General features: G+C 39.7%; 1 protein-coding gene across 18 annotated transcripts in view; it reads left to right on the top strand.

The window, feature by feature from the left end:
* The window catches only part of LOC118667433 (transducin-like enhancer protein 4), a 144175-nt gene that overhangs the window by 21962 nt on the left and 94471 nt on the right, over positions 1-27742 (top strand). For 12 of the 18 annotated variants that reach the window (XM_036330754.1, XM_036330755.1, XM_036330749.1 and 9 more), the window contains exon 5: positions 13623-13685. The exons of the other annotated variants lie outside the window; for them this stretch is intronic. In XM_036330754.1, coding sequence (XP_036186647.1) covers positions 13623-13685 — 63 coding nt within the window. The remainder of the gene's footprint in view (positions 1-13622; positions 13686-27742) is intronic. 18 annotated transcript variants of the gene reach the window in all.

Below are 27742 nucleotides of genomic sequence, written 5' to 3'. Positions count from 1 at the left end.
AGGCTGTAAACGGGGATTTTCTCCACATCTAGACACTCCGTCCTGAATATTGAATTCTTAACCTTACTCTGTGCTCTAACAAGATAATAAGGATAATGCACACACACACAAAAAAGAATGTCTTTATTAAGAAAAGAAAAAGAATTAAAAAACGCACCTAACTGAATTAAACAATAGTTTATTTAATTCCAGTACAAGCCCATTATCTTCTTGTCAATGGATAACAATTTGGGGATTGACTGCTTTCAGTAGCACTGCAATAGAGGTTTATTAGGGTTGTCTTTATAAATTAGGAATAGACTGAAGTCAAAGTTAGTAAAATAAACGGAAATGTAACCCAAAAAAGTAAAAGGTAAGTTTAAAGACAAGTTAGGTTAAAGGTATGATTCAGTTCAAGGTGGTGGGGACATGTGCAAAATAGTTAAGGCAGTTTACACAGATTCTGCAAGTAGGAAGCTGTAAGAGACAGTACAGTTTGCTTTGGTTAATGCAAAACTCCTTTAAGTTCTCTTAGTACTTCTGATTCTGAATAGCTTGCCTTAAACAATTTTTGTTTTTCATTTTACCATCTACTCAATGGAAAGCACATATTTCTATAGGTCTCACACAACTGTTATTATGTAGTCTTAAATTGCAAGCTTTGAAATTCAGCCTGACTTCCTCTCCACCTCCCTTCTCCTCCCTCCCCCCAGCCTTATAGTCTTTACTTTTTTACTACTATATATAAAATTTACTGCATCCAGGGCAAGTATCTGTTTGCCAAGAAAAGAGGAAGAGAGATTCTTTGCCAGTAGCGAAACATAAATACTGACAATGTCTTTTCTGGGTCACAGTTCAAGAAAGTGGAGAAATAGCAAATTTTCTGGGACTAGGCCTGTGACCTCACTTCTCTTTTCAATCAGTCCGGAGGCACTGACCTACTGTCCTCTGTTACTGTGCCAGTGGGTCTGCTCCCCCACCTCCCACCCCAGGGATGTCTTCTTAATTGAGAGACAGGAAGAGCCCTAAGTTTGAATCGATAGGTAACAATACAGCTACTCAACTTGTAGCACTATCTAATCTCAGTTCTGTCTTAGAACAGAACTATTTACTTTAAGGCAGTGGTTCTCAACCTTCTGGCCCTTTAAATACAGTTCCTCATGTTGTGACCCAACCATAAAATTATTTTCGTTGCTACTCCATAACTGTAATGTTGCTACTGTTATGGATCGTAATGTAAATACCTGATATGCAGGATGGTTTTAGGAGACCCCTGTGAAAGGGTTGTTCGACCGCCAAAGGGGTTGTGACCCACAGGTTGAGAACCGCTGGCTTAGAGTATAGTTCAGCTAGATTAGTAATTAGGGTCAACATGGGAATTGACTTCACAGTTGTATTGTTCACAATATGTGGTGTGCTTTCCAAATTGTTTTATCACTTGAATCTGGATTTTTTCCCTTGCCTTTCCATTACTGTCCCCCACAGCAAACCTTGAAATCAGCCTTGTGACTTCCTATTTTAATGAACAGTAGCACCATATCCAGGCTTTACACATTGGAATCATGGACCTCTTACTTTCATTGTTGCTTGTCTCCCTGTGCAGCATGTCTCCTTTCCTCACCATCGTTCCACCAGACTCTTATTATGCCTGGATTGCTGTGCTGGCCTCCGGCTAATCACTGCATCTGCAGCCTTTGCCTCTCTGCTCCTTTATCTGGGCTGCAGGAGCTCAGGGTACGCTTCTCTATCTATTCACATTGGGTTGTTATTTGGGGGCCCTCTCTACTCCTGGAAATCCAGCTAGTATCTCCAACATGCCTCTGCTCTTCTCTGCTCCTTTTACCCATTACATAGGTGATCTTGTCCATGCTGCTAAGTAGATGGCTCACCAAATTTTTTCAATAACCTGGATGTCTCTTCTGAGACCATTATATGTAACTTTGAGAATTCATGGGTACTTAAACTCAGCATGTCCTAAAAAGACATCCTCCTGCACAAGCCTGCTCTTGGTCCAGTGATCTCTATCTCAGGAAATGCCAGCAGCATCCACCCAATTTCTCAAGCCAGAAATCCAGAGGCAGATGAGGATTGCTTTTCCCTCTCACTCTTTAGCTGCACACAGGCCATCATCTGGTTTCTTGAAATCTACTCCCAGTTACTCCTCCATTTGTTTACTTCTCTCCAGCTGTCTGATCATGGTGAGTTAACACTTGACACTTCCTTGGTTTGATCTTTAAAATGGGACAGCAGTAATCCTCTTAAAATTGTTCTGAGTTTAAGGAGCTATCCATGAATTTTAGGATGATGGTGATGAGGGCGACGATGATGACTAGCATCCTTAGACACCATAATTAAGATGGCTCTCATCGCCTACTTGGTCTAACCTTGGTGGAGATAATCCTGGTACACTAGGCTCTGCTGGATCTGCTTTTACAGCCTCATTCTGTGCCGCCCGTTCCCTTTCACTTGGTCCCATGTGTCCAATTTGAATGAATTTGGACAATTTGTCCATTCACTTTTTGGAATGTTTTCCCCTTTCCCTGCTCTTTGTCTAGCAGACTCACTCCACCATCAGTTACTCAGGGAAACAGTCCCCTGTTAAGCATTTAAAACTACCCTACATTTTACTTAAATGTCTGTCTCATTTGCTAGATTATGAGCTCTATAAATCTTTCCTGTTCACCTACTCTTTTTCTCAGACTGTTACACTGGCCTGACAGTATTGTAGACAACTGCCGAAAACCCGAATTGATATGGATTACATGTTGCTCTCTCCCCAAAGCCACTGTAATGACTTCAGCCAGAAGGGGTTTCTGCCATCCTCACACTTGCATTTCTAGGGCTCCTCTGTGTACCACCTTGATACCACATGATGTCTGTTAGTATGCTTATTTCCATTTGTTCGTCTGGTTCACTCGATTATAAACACTTTAAGGCCCAGATCGATTGGGCATTCACTGCTGTTTCTGCCGTAGCTGCTAGCTTAGGGTAAGAGTGAATGAATGAGCCGGTATCTGAAAGCATCTTGTTGAATTTCCTAAGTCTGTGGTGTTACGGGAATTCATAATGTTTCTATTCTGAAATTATGTTTCATCCTCCATCTTTCCTCTTTTGGTATGTTTTGTGGTTATAAATCTTTTCTGTCCTTCCACAGCCACTTAAATATAATCAGTGGCAAGAAAGGGGTGTGCAGGGCAGAAATGCACTGGAGTGTCTTAACCTCCTGTCTGGTATTTATCACAGCTTTCCTAGGAATTGTCCTTGATAGGTCCTTGCTGCCTTCCAAATAAAGTTCAAGCTCTTTAGCGTGGCATTCAAGACCTTCCATAGTCTGACCCCAGTGAACCCTTTCTGTCCTTATTTTCCACTTGGTTTTTTATTGCATGCATCCTGTGCTCTGGCTTAATGGTTTTCAATCTTGGCCTGTACATTAGAATCACCCCAGGAGCTTTAAAATAAAATACTAGCAGGTGGGTTCTACCCTCTGAGTGTGTGAGTTCATTGGTCTGGGGTGAAGCCTGTGTGTTGGTGTTTGTGAAAGATCCACTTGTAATGCTAGTGCAAAGCCAGGGCTGGAGACCATTGACTGACTCAGTGTTGCCCACAAAATATAATCTCCTATAAGAGCTTTGTGAAGAAAGGATTTTATAGTCAAAGAAGTTTGATTAGGACTGCATTTTATGTACTCCTTTCTAGAGATTTATAACATTATCAAGTAAGAGGCTCTGAGATGTTCAACAAGAAAGAAACCGGTTTAACCTCTGTGAAGTAATCTGATCAGAGAGCTCTTTATGTATGTGATACCTGTTAATGACATCTGCTAAACTTAGTCTAGAGTCTGCTTTGGGCCATGCTGTACCCAGCCACATCTCAGCTTTTAAGTCACTTTTTTATTTGTCTTTCCTTGATTGTATCTAAACTGTACCACCTCCTGCCTCAGGCTTCTCTCAGCATTTTTCAGCATCTCTAATTCTTCTTTACATACTTATATGTTTGCTTCTGTCTCCCGCTCTGTGATGTGAACTCCATGACAGCAGGAACTTATTTGTCTTATTCACCCTTGTGTCTCCATTCATCCCCTAAAATAGGCCTGATAGATAGTAGGTGCTTAATAAATATTTGAATGAACAGAAAGCAATACCTTCATGTTTTTGGCTTTTACTAATGTACATATGTTTAAATATTTTAAACTGCCTGCACAATTTAATTAAAAGCTTGAAATACATTTTTAAAAGTAATAGGAATACAGGAGCAAATATAGATGACAGTAGTTTTCTATACCTTTAATTTTCTCAACCTGCCTAGTAAAGTATTAAAACAAAGAAAACAAGGAAAAATAGATATGAGCCTGATTGTAGAGAGAATACTATTACTTTTCTGATTAGAGAGAGTTCTTGGTCTATGGCAGTGATGGCGAACCTTTTGAGCTCAGCGTGTCAGCATTTTGAAAAACCCTAACTTAACTCTGGTGCTGTGTCACATATAGAAATTTTTTGATATTTGCAACCATAGTAAAACAAAGACTTATATTTTTGATATTTATTTTATATATTTAAATGCCATTTAACAAAGAAAAAGCAACCAAAAAATGAGTTCGCGTGTCACCTCTGACACGCATGTCATAGGTTCTCCATCACTGGTCTATGGGATGGGAGTTATTTTTTCTCTCTTAATTTTTTAACCAGAGTACCAGGGGTCACACCTATGTGAGGCATTATAAGAGTTTAGGTGAGGAATCAGTGAGCAATAGTGGGCTTTTGTGTAGGACACCCAGTATCAATGACAAAAAATAAAAACAAGCAAGGAACTAGTAGGTTCTAAGTAAAAACTTCTAATTATTAGAACTCTCTACAGTGAGAGTATTTCAACAGGTTTGTCAGGGCCAGTGGGTAGGGTCTTTGTGTACCCGAATCCATACTTGGAATCCCATTCATGTGGAGCTGCGGCATTCCTGGACTTTGTTTGGAAGGAATTCCCATGGCAGGTTCTCTCTAGAAGTCCTCATGCTATAGCTGTGTCCCTGGCTTCCTACACCTGTTTCTGACTCTCCAGGTGCTGAGTGTATCCGGAACCACTCTTTTATTTCCTGTGACACCAGGGATGTTGGTGCCTGGGTAGCGCCTTTTTTGGGGGGCTCTTGGATTCATCCCCCTGGTTCACTCTGGAGATATCATTGTGGAGATTATTGTGACTCAGCACACAAGGTGCCCATCCATTGTGCTGTCTTAACGGTTACCCTAATTCCAGTGAATCAAGTGATGGCAGTCTGGTGTGAGTTATTTCAGGAGGGAGGTTAAGTGGCATCTCCTTTATTGCATTTCTAAAATAGTCTTTTAAAACATGTCCTGCAAAGGTTTCAGAATGGAATTTTAATCATTTACTTATCAGTGAGGAATTGTCTTAAATGAATTAGTATTTCCTTTGGGGGTCCACTATGATCACTTACTATTTTTGAGTTGCTTGGCATCCTAAATGCCAGAAAAGGTGTGTGTGAGGAAGGTTAACAAACCAAATCAGACTCTAAAGCAGGTCTTGCTCTAACTTTCCCAATTTCAGCATGCTTGCAAAGATTTCCGGAGCTTGCAACCTAACCTGGGCTGCAGTTACTTCTGTTCATTCAATTCGTGTTATTGAGTGTCTTCTACATACCAGGCAATTCTTTGGAACCTTGCTTCTTGGGGTGTGGTCTGTGGACCCCACAGCATAATGTCACCTGAGGGTTGTTAGAAGTATAGACTCTCAGGTCCCACTCCAGGCTGGATTTGAACAAGATTCCCATGTGATTAGTGTGCACATTAAAGTTGTTGAAGTACTACTCTTTAGTTCATGAAACAAAAACATATTAGCTAATTTCAGATGATTATAAATGCTGTGAAGAAAAGACTGTAATAGGCAGAGTGAGTGGGATGAGTGTGAGAAGGAGTCATAGAGGAGGGGTGAGTAAGGATGTCTGAGTAGGTGTCCTGTGGGCTAAGACTTAAATGATGAGTTGGGACTAGCCCTGGGAAGATAAGGGGAAGGCAGGTCAGAAGAGGGACCCTCCTTCATCCTTGCAGTGCTTTGTCCACACCTGTCTTTTTTGAAGCCGGGGTCACACCTTTGCTTCTCCCCCTTTGTGCTCTATCTGCGGAGTCACTTGTCTGCTGTGCCTGGACCTGGTTGGTAATGGTATTATTTGGCAAGTGCAAACAGCAGAAGAGCAACACTTTTGTTTTAGTAAGAGCTGGCTATTTATCATGGCAAGAACATAATCCAAGGGGATGGAAGGGTAACTTGGCGCAGTGATGGCATCAGAGAGTTGAAATTATATATACTTGGGAGGAAGAAGGGCAATAGAGGCTAGAATTGAACGGAGAAGAGGAAAGGAAGTGTTGAGGGGTTTGGATATTGATGAAGTTTTGTTGAGAAATGGAGATAAATAAGAAAAAAAGAGACAAAGTCTTTGGCCTCACCTGTGGGTGAGAAATACAGCATATTTCTCAGTGTATAGAAGGTGTCTTATTGTTTCCCTGGTTATAGCTATCCTTGATGAGAACTTGGTAAGAAGCTAGTGTTTTTCTTTTTGGTTTTATTCTAGTATCCAAAGTTCCTTTGTCTTTTAGGCATTTTATCACATACATTTTATTCATATACATCATGTGGGGGAAAAATACAGTGAATGATCTTCACCTATAATGGGCACAAGAATATTTGTCCCCTCCACTATGGTTAATTATCATAATGCTTAATCGTGCATCAGCATTCGAAGGCCCCTATGCATTTATGTCAGTAGGAAATAGTAGCGGGAAAAGAGAAAGAGAGAGCAGGAGATTGAAATTCAGAGAGAGAGAGATTCTGAGATAGAGGGAGAGAAGAAGAGACATCAAAAAGTAGCTGGTAGTGCTTGCTGGCCCAGGAGTAAATGAGCATTTGCACAACTTGGGTGTGGGTGTTTTAGTACAGAATAATCTGGGTCTGTGTCCAAACCCACCTTGTTCCCTGAAGGCTGAAGTTAAGCTCATCAGAGAAAAACATTTTCTTTCCCTACTCCTGACATCCCACTTTTCTCTCCCACCTTTTTTCCATTTTCCCCGCCCCACCTCTGTGGTAGAGCTGAGTATAACAGTGATTACATTGGTTACAGTGTTATTTAGACTTGAGAACTGAAATGATTTGACCTTTTAGGAGTAACTGGATATCAGGCACAGTGATCATCAATCATTCTCAGCCTTGATACTATATCACTCTTAACATTTGAAACAGTATTTAACTACAATAACCAGAGCCCAGAAGATGTAGATAAAATAATAGTCAAATACGGGTATCTGGGATTTCCCTTAAAGGCCTTTTAAAAGCTTAAGGGGTGAGAGATAGCGGCCCTTTTTTCTAACAATTGCAAAAATGCTTTAGTAAAATACTACTTCACCTTTGAGGACAGATGGGAATAGTTTCACCAGATGCAGGTATACTGTGATAACTCCGGGAAAGACATTGTCCTGCATGTTCCTACTGTAGCACTCCTATGTCTTCTTAGGACAAACAAATGGAGTACTTCAGTGTGTGCAGTTAGCTGAACTGTGCACACGGAGCACCCAGGAAAATCGAGTTCAAAACACAAAGACGATTGCTTTAGTTAAACTTCTGGGGTTAGGGGTAAAAATATGGTTGAACATTGGCACTTTCAATTCTAAATGAGCACTCCTTAGCACCATTTTCTTCTTGGTACTAAGAGAAATATACTTGGTAAAAAAAAGTGTTGGTAGTTGAATCAGTCCTTTAGGGAACTGATAGATGTCCTATTAAATTGATTGTTAATATGTTATTACTTCATTTTATTGCTTTATTAGTAATATAAAGTAATCACTTGAAATATGCTGACAATATTTTGATCTAAATCTCTAAGCCTTATTCCAGTCTGGCTTTTAAAACAAAACGAAACAAAAAACACATAAAATTTGTGTTATCCATTACATGTTCTTAGATCTTTTGTAAAGTTGAATTTTGATAAGATAAAATCTGAGTTGTCAGTGTAGAGCAGTGGTTCTCAACGTGTGGGTCGCGACCTCTTTGGGGGTCGAACGACCCTTTCACAGGGGTCGCCTAACCGTGGTCGGCAAACCGCAGCTCGCAAGCCACATGCGGCTCTTTGGCCCTTTGAGTGTGGCTCTTCCACAAAATACCACGTGTGGGTACGCATGTATAGTGCGATTGAAACTTCGTGGCCCATGCGCAGAAGTCGGTATTTTGTGGAAGAGCCACACTCAAGGGGCCAAAGAGCCGCATGTGGCTTGCGAGCCACGGTTTGCCTAGCCGCAGTTTGCCGACCACTGGAAGACCATCGGAAAACACATATATAATTACATATTGTTTTAGTGATTAATCACTATGCTTTAATTATGTTCAATTTGTAACAATGAAAATGCATCCTGCATATCAGATATTTACATTACGATTCATAATAGTAGCAAAATTACAGTTATGAAGTAGCAACGAAAGTAATTTTATGGTTGGGGGTCACCACACCATGAGGAACTGTATTAAAGGGTCGCGGCATTAGGAAGGTTGAGAACCACTGGTGTAGAGCAATAGTACTACTTGAATATTTTCATTACAGTTAGTATGGATTTTTATTAAGTTGGGAATAATTTCTCATTAGTTCTCCGATTTTTTTTTAAATCTAGAGGCAGGCAAAATCAGTTCCAAAAGTTGTACTGTTTCTCAGAAAATTTGGAGTAGGTTGATGAGCAAATCGAGATAATTTTCTGATTGAATTAAAATTATAGCCTTTGATTCTGTAGTGGTAAAGGGAGGGTGAAGGAGAGAATTGCAAGATTTATTTGTACTTATTCCAAAACAGATTTCAGACAGAATAAGAAGGAATTATTCTTCACTTTAAAAAAAAAATGTTTATACATAGTGGGTGTTATGTTCTTGATAAGCACATAATAAAATAAATAGATTAATCTTCGGAAAAAAATTTTGGCTAAGAAACTGCTGTAGAAAACATTATTCATGAGATGTTATTAAAGAATGTTTTTCTGAAACTATAATTGTTTAGATATTTTTTGTTCTTTTTTAATTTTTTTCTGGTTGGCTGCTAAAATGGTTTTCTAATGTTTTGTTATTCTGTTTTATTTCAATAATATGTAATAGTGTTTTTCCTATTTCAATGAGAGGCTAAAAATTCTAAGAAAAATTTTAAAATGATTGATTTTGATATGACTCTTTGGTTACTAAAATAAAGTCATCTGTACTTTCTCTCAAGTTTATTATGTGGTTAAAATAAAATTTGTTTAATTTTTTTAAAGGATATTATGTAGGCGGAAATAATATAAATAAAATTTAGATTTATTGTATTAGAACTATTTGAGAGATTGCAATTCAATTTAAGCATAGGCTTAACCAGTTTTTTGTCTTACTTAAATGACTAATGCAATTTGTTATATATGATAAAGAAAATATGTTTCTGATACTGTGTGCTTTAGTATTTGTTGTTTTGTAATCTAGTGATTGAATCGTGACATTCTTTTCAGTGCATCGCATTGCTTTTCCATGTTGCATGGTAGTGAATAATTTTCAATGATTCTTGAGTTGAGTGTGAAGATGAAAGGGATAAAAGGTTCTTCTCAGCATTTTTCTGTTTCATTACTGACTGGTTATGCTACTAGTCACTGGCCATCACCACTTTGGAGTTAGCTTGTCAGCATTCATGTGCCAGGTATGGAGTGCATAGGTAAAGGATTTTCATAGCATGCCTTTTTTAAAGTTAACTTTTTTCTAAAATATTTAGCTCAAACATTTTTTTTAAATTAGAGATGGTTATCAATTTTATTGCCTCTTTATTGGAGGGATGGAATAAGGCTGGGAAATTATAGAAGAGAGAAATAGAATGATAGTTGAGGGTGGGAAAATATGTGCAACTAGTGTTTTGTTTTTGTTTTTTTACTATATTGATTTTTTTTACAGAGAGGAAGGGAGAGAGATAGAGAGTTAGAAACATCGATCAGCTGCCTCCTGCACATCTCCTACTGGGGATGTGCCCGCAACCCAGGTACATGCCCTTGACCGGAATCGAACCTGGGACCTTTCAGTCCGCAAGCCGACGCTCTATCCACTGAGCCAAACTGGTTTCGGCGTAACTAGTGTTTTTTTAATGAATATTTTGATGGATAGAGGAAGACATAGTAGAAGTGTCAAAAATTGTTAATCTATTTGACAAACTATGGCTGCAAAAACAATCTTTTTGTTATATATTGACATGAACAATTGTTCTTTTATTGGGGCCGTTAATGCTATTTTGGTATGTCATGGGCAACTGAAGGCAATAGTTAGCAGTGTCCATAAAGCATCGAATACCATGATAACATCCAGTAATCCTAACAGCACTATTTCAGAATCTCTGCCTGTTTAAATGGGCTATCTGTGAATGTACTTGCTCAGGGATGCATGAGCCACATCACCTATAAATTTGATTGGAAGCTACAGAGCTGGCCTAGGCTGATGGATAGCAGATTAGAACCCTGATTAACCATGTGATTCAAAGACTGGGACTATATTGTCTAAGCAAGATTCATCAGATGCAATCAGAATTTCAAGTGGTCCGATGAAACTCAAATGTGTATTGTGGCTTTTTCTCCCCTAGTGCTTTTTCTCCTAGGTTGCCTGTTTTCCCCCTCTCTTTCCCCAAAGCTGAAAAATACTCCTTTGATGAATCTGCTCCTTACCCTAAAGCTAGCTGTCTGTTATTCATCAGAAAGCAGGTCGCAGTTCAGTGAGCAGAAGAAAAGATTTTAATAGAAGCTATGCCAAGGGCTGTAATGCATCATTTTAGGGCCCTAATTACATTACAATGACAAATATCAATGGTGACAACAGCAATAACCTACATCCCTTAATGGCTGTACTGGAAAAGGAGTTTGGACCTCACACCATTAGATTAGACTCAGTTTCAAAACATAGGCCATTAGAAGTGTGTGTCCGCAGTATTATTGGCTGATCACTGAAGCCCAGTGAAAAGGCCTGTAAATAAATGATGCCTCCCTAAAGCTGGATCCTATGGGACAAAAGAAGCAAAATTAGATGACCATGGAAGCAGCAGTGTTTCCGAGGCAACTTTAGCTTTCAAAGTGAAGAATGACTGGCTTAATTTTATGAAATCACACACACATCCCACCCCCCTGCTGCCAATTAGCCTGACCATGAAAATCCATTGGCATGACAACTCAAAGAAATTAAGAAGTCTTTTAAACAAAAGGAGGCCTTTAAAGAAAATGTTTGGGAGGTCGCCCCCTCTGCTTTTTCTGTTAGGTGTGCATGTAAACATATATGAACCAATAAAATGACTTTTCTACATTTTTAAAGAAAATACAGACTTTTTTCCATATTTGTTTAGACTTGAAATAGCCTAGGTCCAAAGTTAAAGAAGCCAGATAAATACCTCTTGGTCTTTGTTTTGCCAGCTAAGTTTCCTTAGAGTAGTTTTTATTGCCTATAGGCAAACTAAAGAACTCAGTTTTCTTATGTGCCCACACATTTTTCAACTCTCCTAGCAAGGGACTATTTTATTTATGTAAACAACATAATGAGGAAAATATGCTTGGCAGATGGTTCTAAGCATTAGAATCATCAGTTTGGTCTGCCCCAAAGTGTCTCATTATCTTTTATTCTCTCTCCCTCCACCTCTTGCTACAGAAAGCTTAACAACCAAATGCCTTTGAGACACCGTGCTTTTAGTCTGGTGAATGCTACTCTCTTTTCTCAGCTCACACTGGAATTTCACCCCATAACCACTGTGGTATGTTCATCCAGGTGGAGAGTGATTTGGTGATTCCCATTGCAGCTTTTCATGGTGGTTTAAGCATTCTTAAAGGATAGCTAAATGCTCCACGGGGCAAGTGCCATAAATTAAATCAGGTCAGCACAGTTGGGTCCTTATTCACTGCTGCTTGTTGGTGCTGGGTTTTTGTCCATCCTGTTAGGAATGCAGAATTGGAATGGAAAATTTAGGTTTGGAACTTGGTTAATTTGTGTTTTCTCCTGGCTGGCAAAGTTTGTAAGGTGCTGGCATTTAAAAGATGCTTTGCTATCAAGTCAAGGGTTGCTGATGAGAGAAGGAAACCTAGAATGCACAAGGCGTGTTGCTATCATTCTGGTAATGACTTAGTAAGAAAGAGAGCATTTTGTTCTTTTAAAAAATGAGGAACTGACCCTGATGGAATTTATTTTAAGAATGTTTGAAAAATAGTAATTGCTTTATGTTATCTGCCTTTCAGTACTCCTCTCCTTTTGCCCACCTCATCAGTAAAATATAAGCTATTTTATTTGTATGTATATAAAAGAAATGTGTTTACCTGTCGCATGCCAAAGTCTATAAGGAGCCATCTATAATAATAAAAGCATAATATGCTAATTAGACTGGACAGCTGAATGACTTTCTGGACGTCATTCCGGACATCCAGATGAAGCCTCGGCAGCGGGGGCCGAGGCAGAGGCGGTTAGGGGCGATGAGGCAGGCAAGCAGTTAGGGGCGATCAGGGAGGCAGGCATGCGAGTGGTTAGCGGCAATGAGGCAGGCAGGCAGAGTGGTTAGGGGTAATCAGGCAGGCAGGCGCGCAGTTAGGAGCCAGTGGTGCCAGATTGCGAGAGGGATGTCGACTGCCGGATTGGGCCTAAACCGGCAGTTGGACATCCCCCAAGGGGTCCCCCTATTTGGAGAGGGTGCAAGCTGGGCTGAGGGACATTCCCCCCACCCTCCCCGTGCAAGAATTTCCTGCACCGGGCCTCTAGTCTGATAATACAAATTTACAAATTAAGATGAACATTGGTGAAGCTTTGAGTAGTGTTTTAAAGGAAACATAGTGGCAACCTTCCTTTCTTTCCTCCCTCCTTCCTTCAAACTTACTGCAGCATCCTATTTTTGTAAAATGTGTATACTTACAAAAATTATTAGAGAAAAATCTGTTATCTGACATTATTGGGACTTTTACAGATATATAGTGCTATGATTAGTTCCCAAGGTTAGTTCCCATATACACACAAATTGCTTGTATAGGACAACTTTTAGCATGTTCTAAACCTCTTCACACAGAAAATCTTGGTTAATACACTTGGTAATTTTTATGGTTAAAGAAAACATGCCATTTTTCAACAATTTATTGCTAAGGATATGAATTAATCAACTTTTGGGGGTTGGTTGGGAGCTATTTTTGGGGAGAGGTTGGGGACTTAATTATAAAATCCCAGTGAGTACTAATTGAGAGAAGTTGAGATATAGAGAAGAATGATATTTATTATCTAAATTCTAAAAACTTGGGTTTTTATGAAAAACCACATCAGATTGAATAAGGGTCCTGTTGAAGCTTTTGAAACTGATTTCCAGTTATGGAAATTAAATTTTTTTATGTTGTCCTGGTTCTTGAAGGTTGACTTTATAAGATGAATTCTGGTTAATAAATTGTGCTATTAATGTGGCACTGTTGTCACTGCTGCCCTTTAGTGGGCTAGCTGATGAGTGTTTTCCTCTTCCTTATGAATTATACCAGCCAGAATATAAAGTGTGTATTAATATCATCTTGTTAATATTTTGGGAATTTGTAACCAGCTGACTGTTCTCTTCATTGCTTTCCTTTCCTTTTTTTTGTTTTTGTTTTTGTTTTTTTTTACAGGCAGAGATTGTCAAGAGGCTGAATGCTATCTGTGCACAAGTCATTCCTTTCCTGTCCCAAGAGGTAAGGCAGTTGGTTTCAGGCACTGGGCTAGAAGGTGCCGTTTTAGTGGTTTTGCAGAAGGGGGATTGTGGGACTGACTCTTTGCCCTTGTTGGCCTCTTGGTGTTTGTATTATGCATTTCTAAGGTACAGTGTTCGAATTCCAACTTCTACACCTTACTTACATTCAGTGGAAAATAATTGTGTTTATATAATGGAATGTTTCTAATATGCGAAGGAAAATTCAGTTGTTAAAATATCTGCTGTCATTGGACAATGTAGTGTTACTCAGAATTATGACTGTTCGTCTTAATGGCATCTAATAGGGTAGTTTAAAAAATTTCCCAGAAGACAAAAGCTTGTTCTAGACTTGTGTCACTGGGCAATGAGTTGTCAGAAGAGGTATCAAATAGAAACTACTTTATGTAGTAAACACAAACTAATGTAACTTTTGTGTAGCTGCTCTTAAAAAGTTACTATTGTTACCTCATGAAGTCTTTGTATTGCCTGTGCATTTGAGAAAAGATGCAAGATGGGCTCAATGGACTCACTGCTCTGAACGCCATGGACTTCATGCATTGCCAAGGCCAGGGGGGCATGCGGCTCTCTCACTCTCTTGCTCACCACCTGTCCACAGATGTACACGTGCTGGAATGAGGAGGTGCATTTCTAGTGCACGGTGGCTTCCATGTGGCTTTTTTTGTTGTTGTTCATTTGCTTGCTTGCTTTGGGTAGTTAGAAATTTAGGTGAGCATGCTGGAAAGGGATACTTTTTGATTTTGTATTACTGAATCCTTCATTGCTCAGGGAAGATAAGCTGTGAGAAGAAGCTAACTAATGAAACATCTGCATGTCCTGTAGTCACAGAGCTATGTATTGTAGGATAGAAAGTACTGAGCGACTTTCCTCCTGCCCTTCTGTTCTTTTAAGTGTATCTGTCCCTGCTTTGAAGGAGAGTGGTTTGTTGCCTGCCTATCAGTGGGCACGATCTGCTGATGTTAGTGTGCAGAGGGTATTTGTGATGCATGTATGTTACAGAGATGTGGATTCTCTGTGACTTCTTATTTGGTCTGAACTGGGTTAGACTTGAGTAACCATGGCTCCCTTTCATTGGGTATACATCCCTTTCTGGTGCTCATATTCACAAATCCTGGGCATAAGTTAAAATCCTGAATTCAAATGTTCTTGTGGATCACAAACAGTAAAGGGTGTTTTGTCTTTCTCCCCCTTTAGCTGTTACCACAGAACCACCACCCACTGTATCTCCATTTACCTATTTCCACTCGGGATTTGCTTATAACTAGATTAGATGGGGTGGTGAAGGAGAGTCAAGGGCCTGTAGGCATTCCTTTAGGAAGCCTGGGTGCCCTTTGCTCACTCCAGACCAGTGTGTGTTTCTTCTGACTTGAAGCAGCTCTGCTTTATAGAGAATGGGAAGACTGCGTAACCCACAGAGCTGTAACCAGGCTGAGGTGACACAACCCAAGGCAGAAGAAGTTTGAATTATCCCTGAGGTGGTATTAGACCTCTGCAGGCACAGACCTCTATATTATCACTAGGCAGTTTCTTCCCATGGCATTACTGCAGGCTCTGTGGTGTTATATTTAGAAGTGGAAGGAGGTCTTGGGGATGTTGGTGGAGCTGATTTACCAGTAGGTGGTTTTCCCACATGAGTTATGTTGTTTGTGTAAGCAGGTCCAGTAGGAGCAAAATGTGTAATGGTAGTGTTGCTGAGCAAGACTGGACTGGAATTAATTGGCTGAGAAGTTGTACCCTGTAGAGGAAAGCCATGGGGGTGATACTGGCAGCTCCTTTTATGCGTGAGGTGCGAGAGTAGGCATCATAATCTCATCACTTACTGTTTATTTCACCACTACCTTTGACATTTCTTGGTTGAAATGCTTGATTCATGTGTAATGAATGACCTGTGTCATGGTTTTCTAAATCCTAATGCTGTGTATATCTTTTCTTCTGCTTACTTTGGATTAATTGGCTCATCTTTTTTTAGTTTCTTAAGGTGTGTTTATATCTTCTCATGTGTGGGCCACAGACATGTTTGTTCCTGACCAATCCAGTCCTTTCTGATGTTTTGTGTCTGAACATTGCCCACCTTCTTTCTCCTTCTGGGCATTCTGTGAGCATCAGACTCCTTGCCTTTACCCTGAGGCCAGATGGACGGTAATCTGGAGGGAGGCGAGGAGGCAGGTTATTAGAGGAAGATGAATTCTATTTCCTGTCTCTTCAGAGGCATGGAAAATCACTCTTGCATGGCTGCGAGCCTCACTGGTGCCAGGACTGAAGGCTCTTAATCTGATCTTTTAACACCAGCTCTCTGTGTGACAGTCTCACTGCCAAAACGGCAGCTGCGGTATTAGAATTTATTTTAAAATGTTTTTATTTTAAAATTAAATGATTGCATTTAGAGAAAAGAAAAAAAAACCTTCCCTAAAGGACTAGTACATGAGGTACCAGACAGTGGTTGGAGAGATTTTTTTTTCCAATTTGATAGGAACAAGAGGCAAATTTACATACATTCAGGTAAAGTCTATTTTTAAGTTAGCCCCCATGAGCTGATTAATATACTTGCTTAATGCTTGTGTCTAGTGTACCACATTTACTGAAATTAAAAAACACACACACACACATAGTACTGATTGAAACTATTAAATTTAGTTTTAATTGCAAGACCTTATTTTAGAAATAAGTTGTATAAGTGTAAATCAAAAGTACTTGAAGGATCTTGGCCAGTGTGTTCAGTGGTTAGAGTGACAGTCTGTGGACAGAAGGGTCAAGGGGCTCCATTCCCAGTCAAGGGCATGTACCTGAGTTGTGTGAGGGAGGCAGCCAGTCAATGTGTGATGTGTCTTTCTCACATCAATGTTTATCTCTCACTCTCTCCCCCCACCTCTCCCTCTCTTCCTCCTTTCTACTCTCTCTGAAAATCAGTGGAAAAAATATCCTTAGATGAAGATTAACACAACAAAAAAAGTTCTTGAAATGTATGGATATAATACAGAGAAAATTAATTTTCTATTACATTTCACTAAAACATTTTGAAAATTTTAAAAAATTATAGTCAATATATATTTTAATGATGCACTTGTTTACTCACATACAACTACTTCCAAAGTCCAGGCATTAAAAAAAGATATTGCCAACTCTTGTCATTAAAGTAACTTCATTAAAGTAACTATCAGTTATAGTTCTTAGAATTTTATAGGATTCCTAATATCAGAATTTAGAGAAAGCTTGTGTGTCTGTACCCATCTAAAGCTGGGTTTTTTCCCCCCTTTTCTTTTGGCTTTTAGGAATGGGTAAAGACTAATCTATAATCTGCTGCCCTCAAATTTCTTCTTTAAAAGGCAAACCTCAAAGTAGTAAGTGGGAAGCTCTTCTCTATCCCACTTTGGGCCTTATTTGCAGGGAAGGAACTAAAAATAATCAGCTCCCCAGTTGGCAGTTCCATAGCAAGAAATGCCAGTATGATGACAGTCAGATCTGGGCCAAGTCTTGGCCTCCCTATTATAAATTGAGTGGCTTTCTATAACCGAGTTAAGCTGGGTGACCTTTAGCAAGTGATTTGCCTCTCTAAGCCTCAGTTTCCTCATCTGTGTGATGAGGTTAATAATAGCATGGAACACACAGTCACTTTGGGGATTACTTGGATTATGTACATGAAATTTAGCACATAGTAAGCACCTCCTGATGTTTACTACTAGCATCAGTACTAGCTACAGCAGCAGTGAAGTGCTAGTCCTTGTGAGAGGACCTGGAGTCAGCCCTCCTGCCTCCTTGTAGTCATTGCTTTTTGGGAAATTGTGAATTTGTCATCTTCCTCTTTAATATCCTTCTGGTAAAGGAAAAAAAGTGTAAATTAAAACCAAACCTGTGGCTGACACTAGCTGAAAATCTTAGTGAGCATTAGGTAGCCTCCAAAGTGATTCTCTTCTAGCTCCAAAAATTAATTTTCCCATTTAGCAAACAACTGTCTCTCCCCAGTGAGCAAGCAAAGGTCCCTCCATAAGATGACAGCTATTCAGGGTGCTCAACCAGTAGCACTCACCTCAGAAGAAATCGTGGTTTTGGATGGGGCCTGTGTTTTACCCACAAAGTTATACAGAAAAATAAACTTCTCAATCCCATTGAGATCTGGCTGTTTTCAAAATATACCTGATGGCTTAGCTGAAGTTGGTTTTGGTTTTACAAGTAGATTATGTGGATGGATTCTTTTTTTCATCAGCGATTTCAGGATATAGCTTTTATAGACCCTTAGACATTAGGGCCCTGAGCAAAGTTGGAGGATGCCAGTAAGTAGACTTGCCACCATTGCCCCCCTCCTCCTTTCCCAAGAACATATCTTTAAGGAATTCCTAATGTAGATTGAAAAAGTATAGGCACTTGTTACACCCTGGCAGCAAGGTGCAATGTTTCTGCTAATTTGAAATCAGACCAACTTTGCCTCTTCCTGGCTTTATGTTGGGAAAGTTGATCTATCTGAGCCTTAGTATTCCTGTAGAGTGGTGGGAATAGCCCCATCTTAATAATGTATATCGCATGTACTGAAATGTAAAGCACTTGGGATAGTAAAGGCCAGTATTGTTTTGTTTTCCTTTTACTGGGAGATGGATTCTATCCAGCTTATTTTGAGTCCCAAGATGTTTGGAGAGGAAGGACTTATAAACGCTGGGAAGAGTTCATGGTAGTATTTAAGAATGCAGGCTGGCAGTGTTCCTGTGAAGGTAGGTTGGCCTTGCAGCTTTAGGGGCTGCTTTTAGCAGCTGGCAGGTAGCTCCACACAGATTATCTTTCAGAAGGGGGGAGGGTACTTTATTTTTTGGTGAAGCAGTAAGTACGGTCTTAACCTGTTAGATTAAGCATTAAATTAGGCAGTAGCTGAGGACCTGATTTGGAGGACAGTTGTGTTTTTTGAACTCTTTTCCTAGATTATAAAATTCTTTACTTTTGAGACAAGCAGGGTATAGTTCATGGTGATCAACAGATGCTCCTAAGACCTTTAAGAGCTTCAAACCCCTGATAGGCTGTAGGTGAAAATTTATTACGTTATAGTTGGAAATCTTCTCTCCTCAGGGCACAGTTGTATTTTTCAGAAACTCACTGCTCCTCTAACAAGGAACAGAGTACGTTGGTAGAGTTATGCTACGTGAGAGGCAGTGTGATAAGATCCTGAGGGGTGGCACACCTGGAGCCCAGTCCCGGCTCAGCTACTTGCTTCCTTTATCATACTGGGTAAAATACTTCACTTCCTGGGCTGCAGTCTTCTCATCCATGTAATGGGAAACCTATACTATTGGGTTGTTGTATATGGATTCGTGACAGTGTAAAGAACCTACCTGGATATTTGGCTGCTTTAATATCAAAGGAATAATAGTTTAGTTAAGATAAAAGCTGTTTTCTCTCACAGAACAGTTTGCATAGAAACAGCTGTAGCTAGTTTGGTGACTTAAGCGAGTTTCTGAAAAATACAACTGTGTCCTGAGTTAAGAAGATTTTAAACTATAATGTAATAAATTTCCACCAACAGCCTCTGGTGTTCTTCTTGTATTACCATCATCACTAGTAGCATCATATCCTGCCCCAGCCAGAGGAAGTAGAAGACAGAGCATATGCCATTTTTTTTAATGGTATGATGTTGAAGATGTTCATATTTTTGCTCACTTTGCAATGAACAATGCCTAATTACCTGCCCACAGTTAGCTGCAAGGAAGACTTGGAAATGTAGGCTGAGTGGCCGTTAGGCTCACCTAAACCTTATACTAATTAAGAGAAGGAATATCAGGGGACAATTAGCGGTTTCTTCTAGACATCATGCTGCATATAAAATAAAAGCAGTGGCCATTGTTATTACTGCCATTGTTGATATGAAGGGAAGTCATATGAGCCAGTGGCATGTCTTTATATGAAAACTCTAGCTCTGACTTTATAATTAGTACAACTTGTATTTTAATCTATCACGTAAAATATAAACACATATATCTTGTTATAGAATATAGAAGTCTCCTCCAAAAGTATGAATTATAAGGAGGAAAACACCCATCAGAGATTGTTTATCCTTCATACATTCACAGGAGGTGGAAAGGAACCCATATGAACATTATGGCCCCTCTAGGCTGTCTAGGTCTACATCAGGGGTAGGGAACCTTTTTTTTGCCAAGGGCCATTTGGATATTCATAACATTATTGGTGGGTCATGCAAAATTATCAACTTAAAAATTAGCCTGCTATATTTGATCAAGCATTTAATTGACTCACCCCTAATGCCTTGTCACGGCCAGACCAAATGATTTTGAGGGCCTTAAACAGCCCACGGACTGGACAGTTCCCCACCCTGTTCTAGATTCACAGCTTATGTTTATGCCTGTATTTTTCAAAGTACAAAGACTCTTGAAGAGCTCTTAATTGAAGGGTGGGATGTAGCAGAGCATACATAGGCCTGCCCTATTTTGTAGTAGACTGGCTGGACGGAAAATGCTAATTGAATTGAGAAGTTATGTTAAGAAAGCCTCTTCTGGTGCGTGCAACATTTTGCAAGTCTTTAACTTAGAACTTTCTCCTCACATATCTCAGACATCAGGCATATTCTTGTGAATATGTATTGCCTTTGATCTGGAGAGAATGGGATTAAAATTTTTTGCAATCTTCCCTCCCCCCTCCCCCCAAAAAATATGGAGTGTATTTTGGATTAATCACTGTTTTGTTTTGTGGAATTATAAGACAGCTCAGAAAAATGAGCTCAGGTTGGTTGGTTTGCAGCATCAGACTTGATCCATTTTACTGGTCTCGGGCCTCAAACCATTTCCAGACCCCAGCCTAAAGTAACTTGAAATGTGTGTACTGTAGGGAGAGAGCAAGAGACCATAAAAGCAGTTCCTTATGACCAGTGGCCTTCTAATTCCCATTTATTAAACCCCTGGTCATCGTTACCTTTGGAGAAATAGCATTCATCTTTAACCTTGTTTTCAGCAGAATGTTACAACTTGTTTCCGTGCCAAGGAGGATAGATATCCCTTACCTCCCCCACTTCTCTGTAAATCCATAGCTAAGTTTCTTGGTGATTGAGTTACTTAAGTGGAAGGAAGGCTGCTTAGAGGCTGGTGGGGGAATGCTGTAGCAGAGTCCTGATGGGGCTCACCTTTTGGCCTGGTTTTACCAGAGAGCAGCTATTTTTCCTTGCATCTATAAATACTGATTTAACAAATGAAATAAAGAATTCAAATTAGCCCTAGCCCAGTGGTCGGCAAACTCATTAGTCAACAGAGCCAAATATCAACAGTACAACGATTGAAATTTCTTTTGAGAACCACATTTTTTAAACTTAAACTATATAGGTAGGTACCCTGTTATTAACTTAATTAGGGTACTCCTAAGGCTTAGGAAGAGAGACACTCAAGGGGCCAAAGAGCCGCATGTGGCTCGCGAGCCGAAGTTTGCCGACCACGACCCTAGCCGATTTGGATCAGTGGATAGAGCGCCGGCCTGACCAAAGGGTCCTGGGTTCGATTCGGGTCAAGAGCAAGTACCTAGGTTGCAGGCTCCTCCCCGCCCCAGGCCCTGGTTGGGGGGGCATGCTTGGGAGGCAACCAATCGATGTGTTTCTTTCACATTGATATTTCTCCCTCTCTTTTCCTCTCTCTTCTACTCTTTCTAAAAATCAATGGAAAAATATCCTTGGGTAAGGATAAAAAAATGGAAATCATTCTTCTGACCACATTTAACAATACTTCTATGATCATTAGAAGTTTTGGAATATAAAAGGAAAATTAGAAGTGAACATTTTAAGCTTTCTTTTTTTATTCTTATATTTACCTAGGGAAAGAGAACATCCCAACTTAAATGCTTTCTGGTGCAAATTTAACTTAACCCCAAATTTGGGATTTATTTCCCTGTTAGCTTTTCTAGTGAGTAGTACCAAGTAGTTAAGAGTTTTGCTCCAGAATTCCGTAGATTTATTTGGGTGCTCGACATTACATCTAAATAGTAGAAAATAATACAGAATTACATAATAATGATAATATGCATTTATATAAATTCTAATTCCAATAGGCTAGAGTAACTAGTCAAATGAAATGATACATGAATTTCTATATAAGACATGCTATTGATTTGATCCTTTTAATTTGATGTAAAACATACCCTTTCTACATTATGAGATATGGGTGTATCTTAAATGCTACTTATTTGGCATCTGGGTTAATTTAAAATGGTGCTGAATTACTCCGAACCACATTTTGCATGTATGGAATAATTGTAAAATGGAAGTTGAAAAATGTGATCAGCCACTTTCATATTGAGCCTCAGGGAGGAAATGAACAAAATACAGTGGTTACATGCACTGGTGGCAGTGTTCTCGCTTCATAATGGCACCAGGTTAACTCCTCTTACTGCTTGTTAACTTTGTAAGGAAATCAATGACTTGTGATAACATGGTTTGATGTAGGAGAGGCTGGGTGAAATCACCAGAGATCTCCTGATAAGTATGCAGTGACACCGGGAAGACCATCTTCAGAAGTCATTCATTAAGTATCAGCAGCCTTCACAGTGTCATCTGCTTCCCAGTCAGGGTCATTTTTGTCAGTGTTGGTTAATGTGTCATGACAGTTCTGTATATCTAAGGAATGTCTGGAACTAAGTACACCTAGATGGGGGCTTCGGGGGATTTGGTACAGTTTTCTGATTCTTGCATAGGATAACCTTTCATTTAAAATCTGCCTCCCCCCCCCCCCCCCATACTGAATGAGGCATCAGAGAGCATAATCCTGTCCCATGTTCCCTGGTTGGCTAATTGGCTTATTGTATGTGATTACGGTGGCAATTGGATGTTTGGTGAAATCCTTATAGTGACATGTGGCCAATTTGCCCTCCGTAAGTGAAAGATGATTCTCAGGAAGGGTTTCAGTGTAGGCCTCCTTCCAAAGAGCAGGGCCAAACCTTATTTGTGTGTCTAAAAAAAATTAACGTATATTTGAGAAACTGACTCATGTCTTTGACTTTCAGTTAGATAGTGATTAGTTTATTACTAAAGCTAAGCTTTAAAATACTTTAAGTAGGGCAGCAATGTCTAATATAGTAGCCATAGCCACATGTGGCTATTTAGATTTACATTAAAATTAATTAAATAAAGTTAAAAATTAAGTTCCCCAGCCCCAGTAGCCACAGTTGCACTGCTCTCTGCCCACTCATATGTGGCTAGTGGTTATATTAGCACAGACCTAGGACAATTTCAGCATTGCAGAAAGTTCTCTTGGAAGCACATACTTGTAGAGCTTATTGGACATATCAGTGAAGAAAGCCCTGTCTCTGTGTGAGTGAGAGTGGAGAAGGCAGGGCCAAACCCAAATCCCACAGTGTGCTAAGAGCTTTAATTCCAAAATTCCAGAGCTGAAATTGTTTATAAAGCTTTGCATGCATACTCACTCTCTGTGAGATTTGAAGCTCAGAGAAGACCTGCAGTTTACCAGGTATTAGCTAAATTAATCATGATGGGGTTGTTTTGTAACACCTAATTTCTTGTGGGACTAACATTTTTTGGAATACCATTTAGGAAAGGCTGACTTGAGTTTTGGTTAAGTTTAAAGCTTATTTGTGTCAATAAACTTGATAGAGTTTTTGAAAAAAGGCTTGGTAGGATTTCAGCCTGACTTACTGCACATGGAGTGACACTTTTCACTCAGATTTGATCTGCTCAGCTGTACCTGAAGTATTGTGTTTAGTTGCATTGAGCAAAACCAGAGGAGTAACCAGAAGAATGAGAGGCCCAGAGCCAATGACCTGGGGATGTTCAACCTGGAATACAGAAAATTGAAAACACACATTATTCCATTTTCAAATACTGAAAGTGCACTCCAATGGAGGAGAATTTAGAGGCAAAAGACTGGGTCCAGTGGGAAGAAGTTATCTACTTCAATTTCTACTCAGTATTAGAGTCCATTATCCCCAAAGGGAAAAAGCTTATCCATGAGGTAGTGCATTCCCTTTCAGAGGATGTGATCAAGGAGAGATAGCCTGACTACCTGTTGGATATAGTAATGGCCTTTGGCCTGTTGTTGGTAAGGCAGTGCCACCATCCCAATCCCCTCAACTCAGGCAGCATTTGGAAATATGTAAGCATTTGGAAATATGGAGAGATTTGTTGGTTGGTTGATTGTTACAGTGCTTGGGCACTACTGGATTCTGGGTGTCACGATTTCTAAAGATCCTTTCTAGTTCTGAGTGAGTGGCTTTTTGTATCTCTGGATAGTGATTACTATTAGCAGGAAGGGATTTGGTCCAAGTTCAGGCCTATCTAAATTTCACCCTAGATTATTAGATTAACCCTCTAACTGTGCTCCCTCCAGTCTGGTTCACTTCCCTGCCATCCACCTTCTTACTGTTACCAGGTATATCTTACTAAAATGCAGAACTTATAGCACTCAGCTGCTTAAAACATTTTTAGTAAAAAATGTTTTACTGGGAAGAGGCCCAACTTCTTTGCACATTTGAAGCCCTTCTCTGTTTGGCCTCCTCTTGCCTTGTGGATTCCACTTCCCACTAGTACGTGGTTCTATAGAGCAGAGGTCCTCAAACTTTTTAAATGGGGCCAGTTCACTGTCCCTCAGACATTCCACACATGCGCACTGCTTGCCCGGGACGAGTAGGCTGCTAAGCAGGACAGGCAGCGGCGGCAAAAACTCCGGGCAGGCGGGATAAATGTTTTCGGCGGGCAGGATAAATGTTTTCGGCGGGCCGCATGTGGCCCACGGGCCGTAGTTTGAGGACCCCTGCTATAGAGTATGTGTCTGCTGTACTCTAATGATTTCATGCACTTGCCTTTGTTGTTCTTTCTGTGAATATCTCTTCCACTTTAAAGAGTTTAGAATTGTGTCTTGCCATTCCCAAGAAGGCCCTCAAAATCCAATCTGCCTGTCTCTCCCAACTTTTCCTGTACCCTGTATCCTCCTCTAGACACACATTCTTCTCTTTCTTGACAGACAAGCTCCTTTCTCCTTCAGGGACCTTAGCCAAACTGTTCCCTCTCCCAGAAATTCTTTTCTCCTTGCTCTTCATCCACAAGACTCCTGCAGATCCTTTAGGTTTCAGTTGTTGGGTCAGCTCCCCTAGGGAATCTCCCCCAAGCCTGAGATTCAATTAGATATTTCCCTGGTAAGTGATTGCGTAGCATCCTGTAATTTTCTTCATGAAAATGATCCTCTAATTGTAATTACAAAACCTCTTGAGTATTATTAATTCACTGAATATCTTGTTATTACTTTTATCTCAATTCCTACTATAGTGCCAGGTACATAGTAGGTGCTAAATAAATACTTAATGTATGAAAATGCTTTTGTCATTTCTTTTTATAACCTTCCTTAGTATTTTATATCCTGCATTCCTGTATGTCTGGGAGCTCTTTGAGGAGTGGGGCTGTTATCTGTTTCTCACTATTGGATCTCCATATGTAAGGAGCATTATTGTTCATTGTAAGAACCCCACTTCATTTTACATCGTTGCCCTTACTTTCCCTGTACTATCCCTGTTGATAAATGGGGGTATTAAAAAAAAAATACCACAAGATCTCTCATTTATTGACAATAAAGAACATTACAAACTGTTGGACAAACATAGAGGGAAAGAAGGATTGAACAGACTGTCAAACTACAGCAGGAAGGTAGGGGAGGGTTGGAGGAGTAAGAGATCAACCAAAGGACTTGTAGCACGCATATAAACACAACCAACAGATGCAAGACACTGGGGGCGAGGGGACAAGGGCAAGTGCCGGGGGGTAGGGGAGGCCGGGGGAGGTCGGGGGTGGGGGGGGAAGAGACATATGTACTACTATGTGTAATACTTTAAACAATAAAATAAAAAATGTGTATATAAAAAAATTCTAAGTTGCTGTAGAGTAGTATTTTTTAAATTATTTTATCAAAAGTACCATATCTATTGCCATGCTTGAAAAGTGTTTGCACAGCAGGTATTGTCATATAATCTCCTGAGAGTATTGAACACCCATTGTACACACTGTAGTTTGTGGTTTGTTAAGGTCTGTTTCTTAGCAGGCTTTGTTGGACTTAGGAGCTTATGTTGTATATATTTTCAATACTTTTTCTGAACAAATGCAAAAAAATAATTTTATGATGAAAGTAGGTAGGCAGTTGATTTAATGTATAGAATTTCATTTAGTGACCATGTTTCCCAAAGATGCTTGTATTCCTTAAATCACAGTATTTTATTGAGATATAATTTACACATCATAATATTTACACATTTTAAGTGCACAATTAAATGATTTTTAGTAAATTTAGAGTTGTATAACCATAACCACAATGTAGGTGTTTTTTTTTTTTTAATAAGGATTCTTTAAAAATTATACATCAGAGTATTTTAAAGAATAATTAGGTCTCTCTCCCTCTCTCTCATCCAAATCCTGGTTAGAGGAACTCCCATCTTACCTTTGGATTATTAATACATTCTTAGTGGTATTTTATTTGTTGGTGCTGGTATAAAGTTCAAACTAGGAGCTTAGCTGAGTGAGCAACTTGAGCAATAAAAGAGGCCATAAGGATTATTGCTTAATGCAGATTTACTGGGTCTAGAGTGGCTTCACCACTTGTGGTGAGGTGGCAGAGGGGATAGGCAGGAAGTGGGAGAGGAAATGAGATGTGGGGTGGAGTGGGAGGAGAGGAACAGATGGGGAAGGGAAGGAAAAGGGGAAGCGGTGGCAGAAATAATGGGAAAGCCATTCTGTTTCTAAGAAGATGTGAAAAACTTTTGCTGTATTTTCTAATTCAGATAGGTTATTTGTTAAGATTTGAACATAGAAAAAAATGCTTCCTTTGGGTCAGTTTATGAGAGTACTGTGGGCTGCTTCTGTGTTTTTTCTTCTCATTTGCCCCTTCTCTCGTTTTAATTTGCACACTTTGTGCACACTTCTTTAGTCTGGTATAATGGTAGTGTGTTGCTGAGTGAGCCATGTGGGGGTGTTTCTGGTGCTTTCAGAGCACACAGGGGAGGAAGCATATTTTGCCTTAAGGAGCTTCTGTTCAAAGGCTCTTTTCTTAAACAGCAGATGATTCGCAGAAATAGGGAAGTAAAATTCTGAACTATAAGTAAGTTCAGATGTGGCATAATATGGCCATTGCCGTCAGAGACAAGGAAGGAGCTGAATCATGACTTCCATTGTCATTTTAGCTTTATAATAAGTTTCTATAGGAACATCAGATGTCAGTGTTATGGCTCACTGGTGTGTTTCTGGTTTTCTCAATCAATGCATTTGATTTTAATACTGAGGCAGAAAGATATCCCCACAGCCTAAGGCAGCTTTGCCTATCTTGGCAGCTGGAATACAGTTTAAGAAGCAAGAGTTGAACAATCTTTATGGTAGAAAGGCCCTAACTAGATGTATTTTCTGCATCTTTATCTTTTGGAACTGTTCTTTGAATGCTTAATACAAAGTATTTTAGTAATATGATATTTTAATAATATACAGAAATGGCAGAGGGTAAGACACGCTTAAAAGCTTATTGAATGAATGGATGCATGAGTAGAATGAACGATAGGTGCATTGGATATGTGTACATGTGGTTCCTGGGCTTTCGGGTTTTTAGAAGTTTTGAGCAGCCATTGTTGAATTTCAACAATTTCATTGTTGAAAATAAAAGGTGGAAAAGATCATAAAAATTTCTGTCCATATACAGTGGGGCCTTGCCTTAAGAGTTTAATTCGTTCCGTGATGGAGCTCATAACTCAAATTACTCGTATGTCAAATCAACAGTGAACGAGTGAGACACGTGATGCTGGGCTGATGTTGTGATGTTCACTGTGACATTCGCTGCGCCAACTAGCAGTGGGGTATCTGAAGCTGGCTCTTAACCAGAATTTTAGCTCGCAACTGAAAGCAAAAAATCGGCCGAGAGACAGCTCGTATCTCGAGAAACTCGTTATTGCGGACACTCGTAAGTCAAGGCCCCACTGTACTTACTTTGGGTATTAACCCTTTGAGTGCCAACCAATATCCTAGGAACTATGCTAAAATTGCCAAGGCATTTTTGCTGATTTTACAGCAGTTTAGGAAAAAAATTATGA

The sequence above is a fragment of the Myotis myotis genome, unplaced genomic scaffold (genome assembly GCF_014108235.1).
Source record: "Myotis myotis isolate mMyoMyo1 unplaced genomic scaffold, mMyoMyo1.p scaffold_m19_p_12, whole genome shotgun sequence".
Lineage (NCBI taxonomy): Eukaryota > Metazoa > Chordata > Mammalia > Chiroptera > Vespertilionidae > Myotis > Myotis myotis.
Note: the sequence above shows the minus strand (reverse complement) of the source record. Positions and strands in the feature narration are given on the sequence as shown.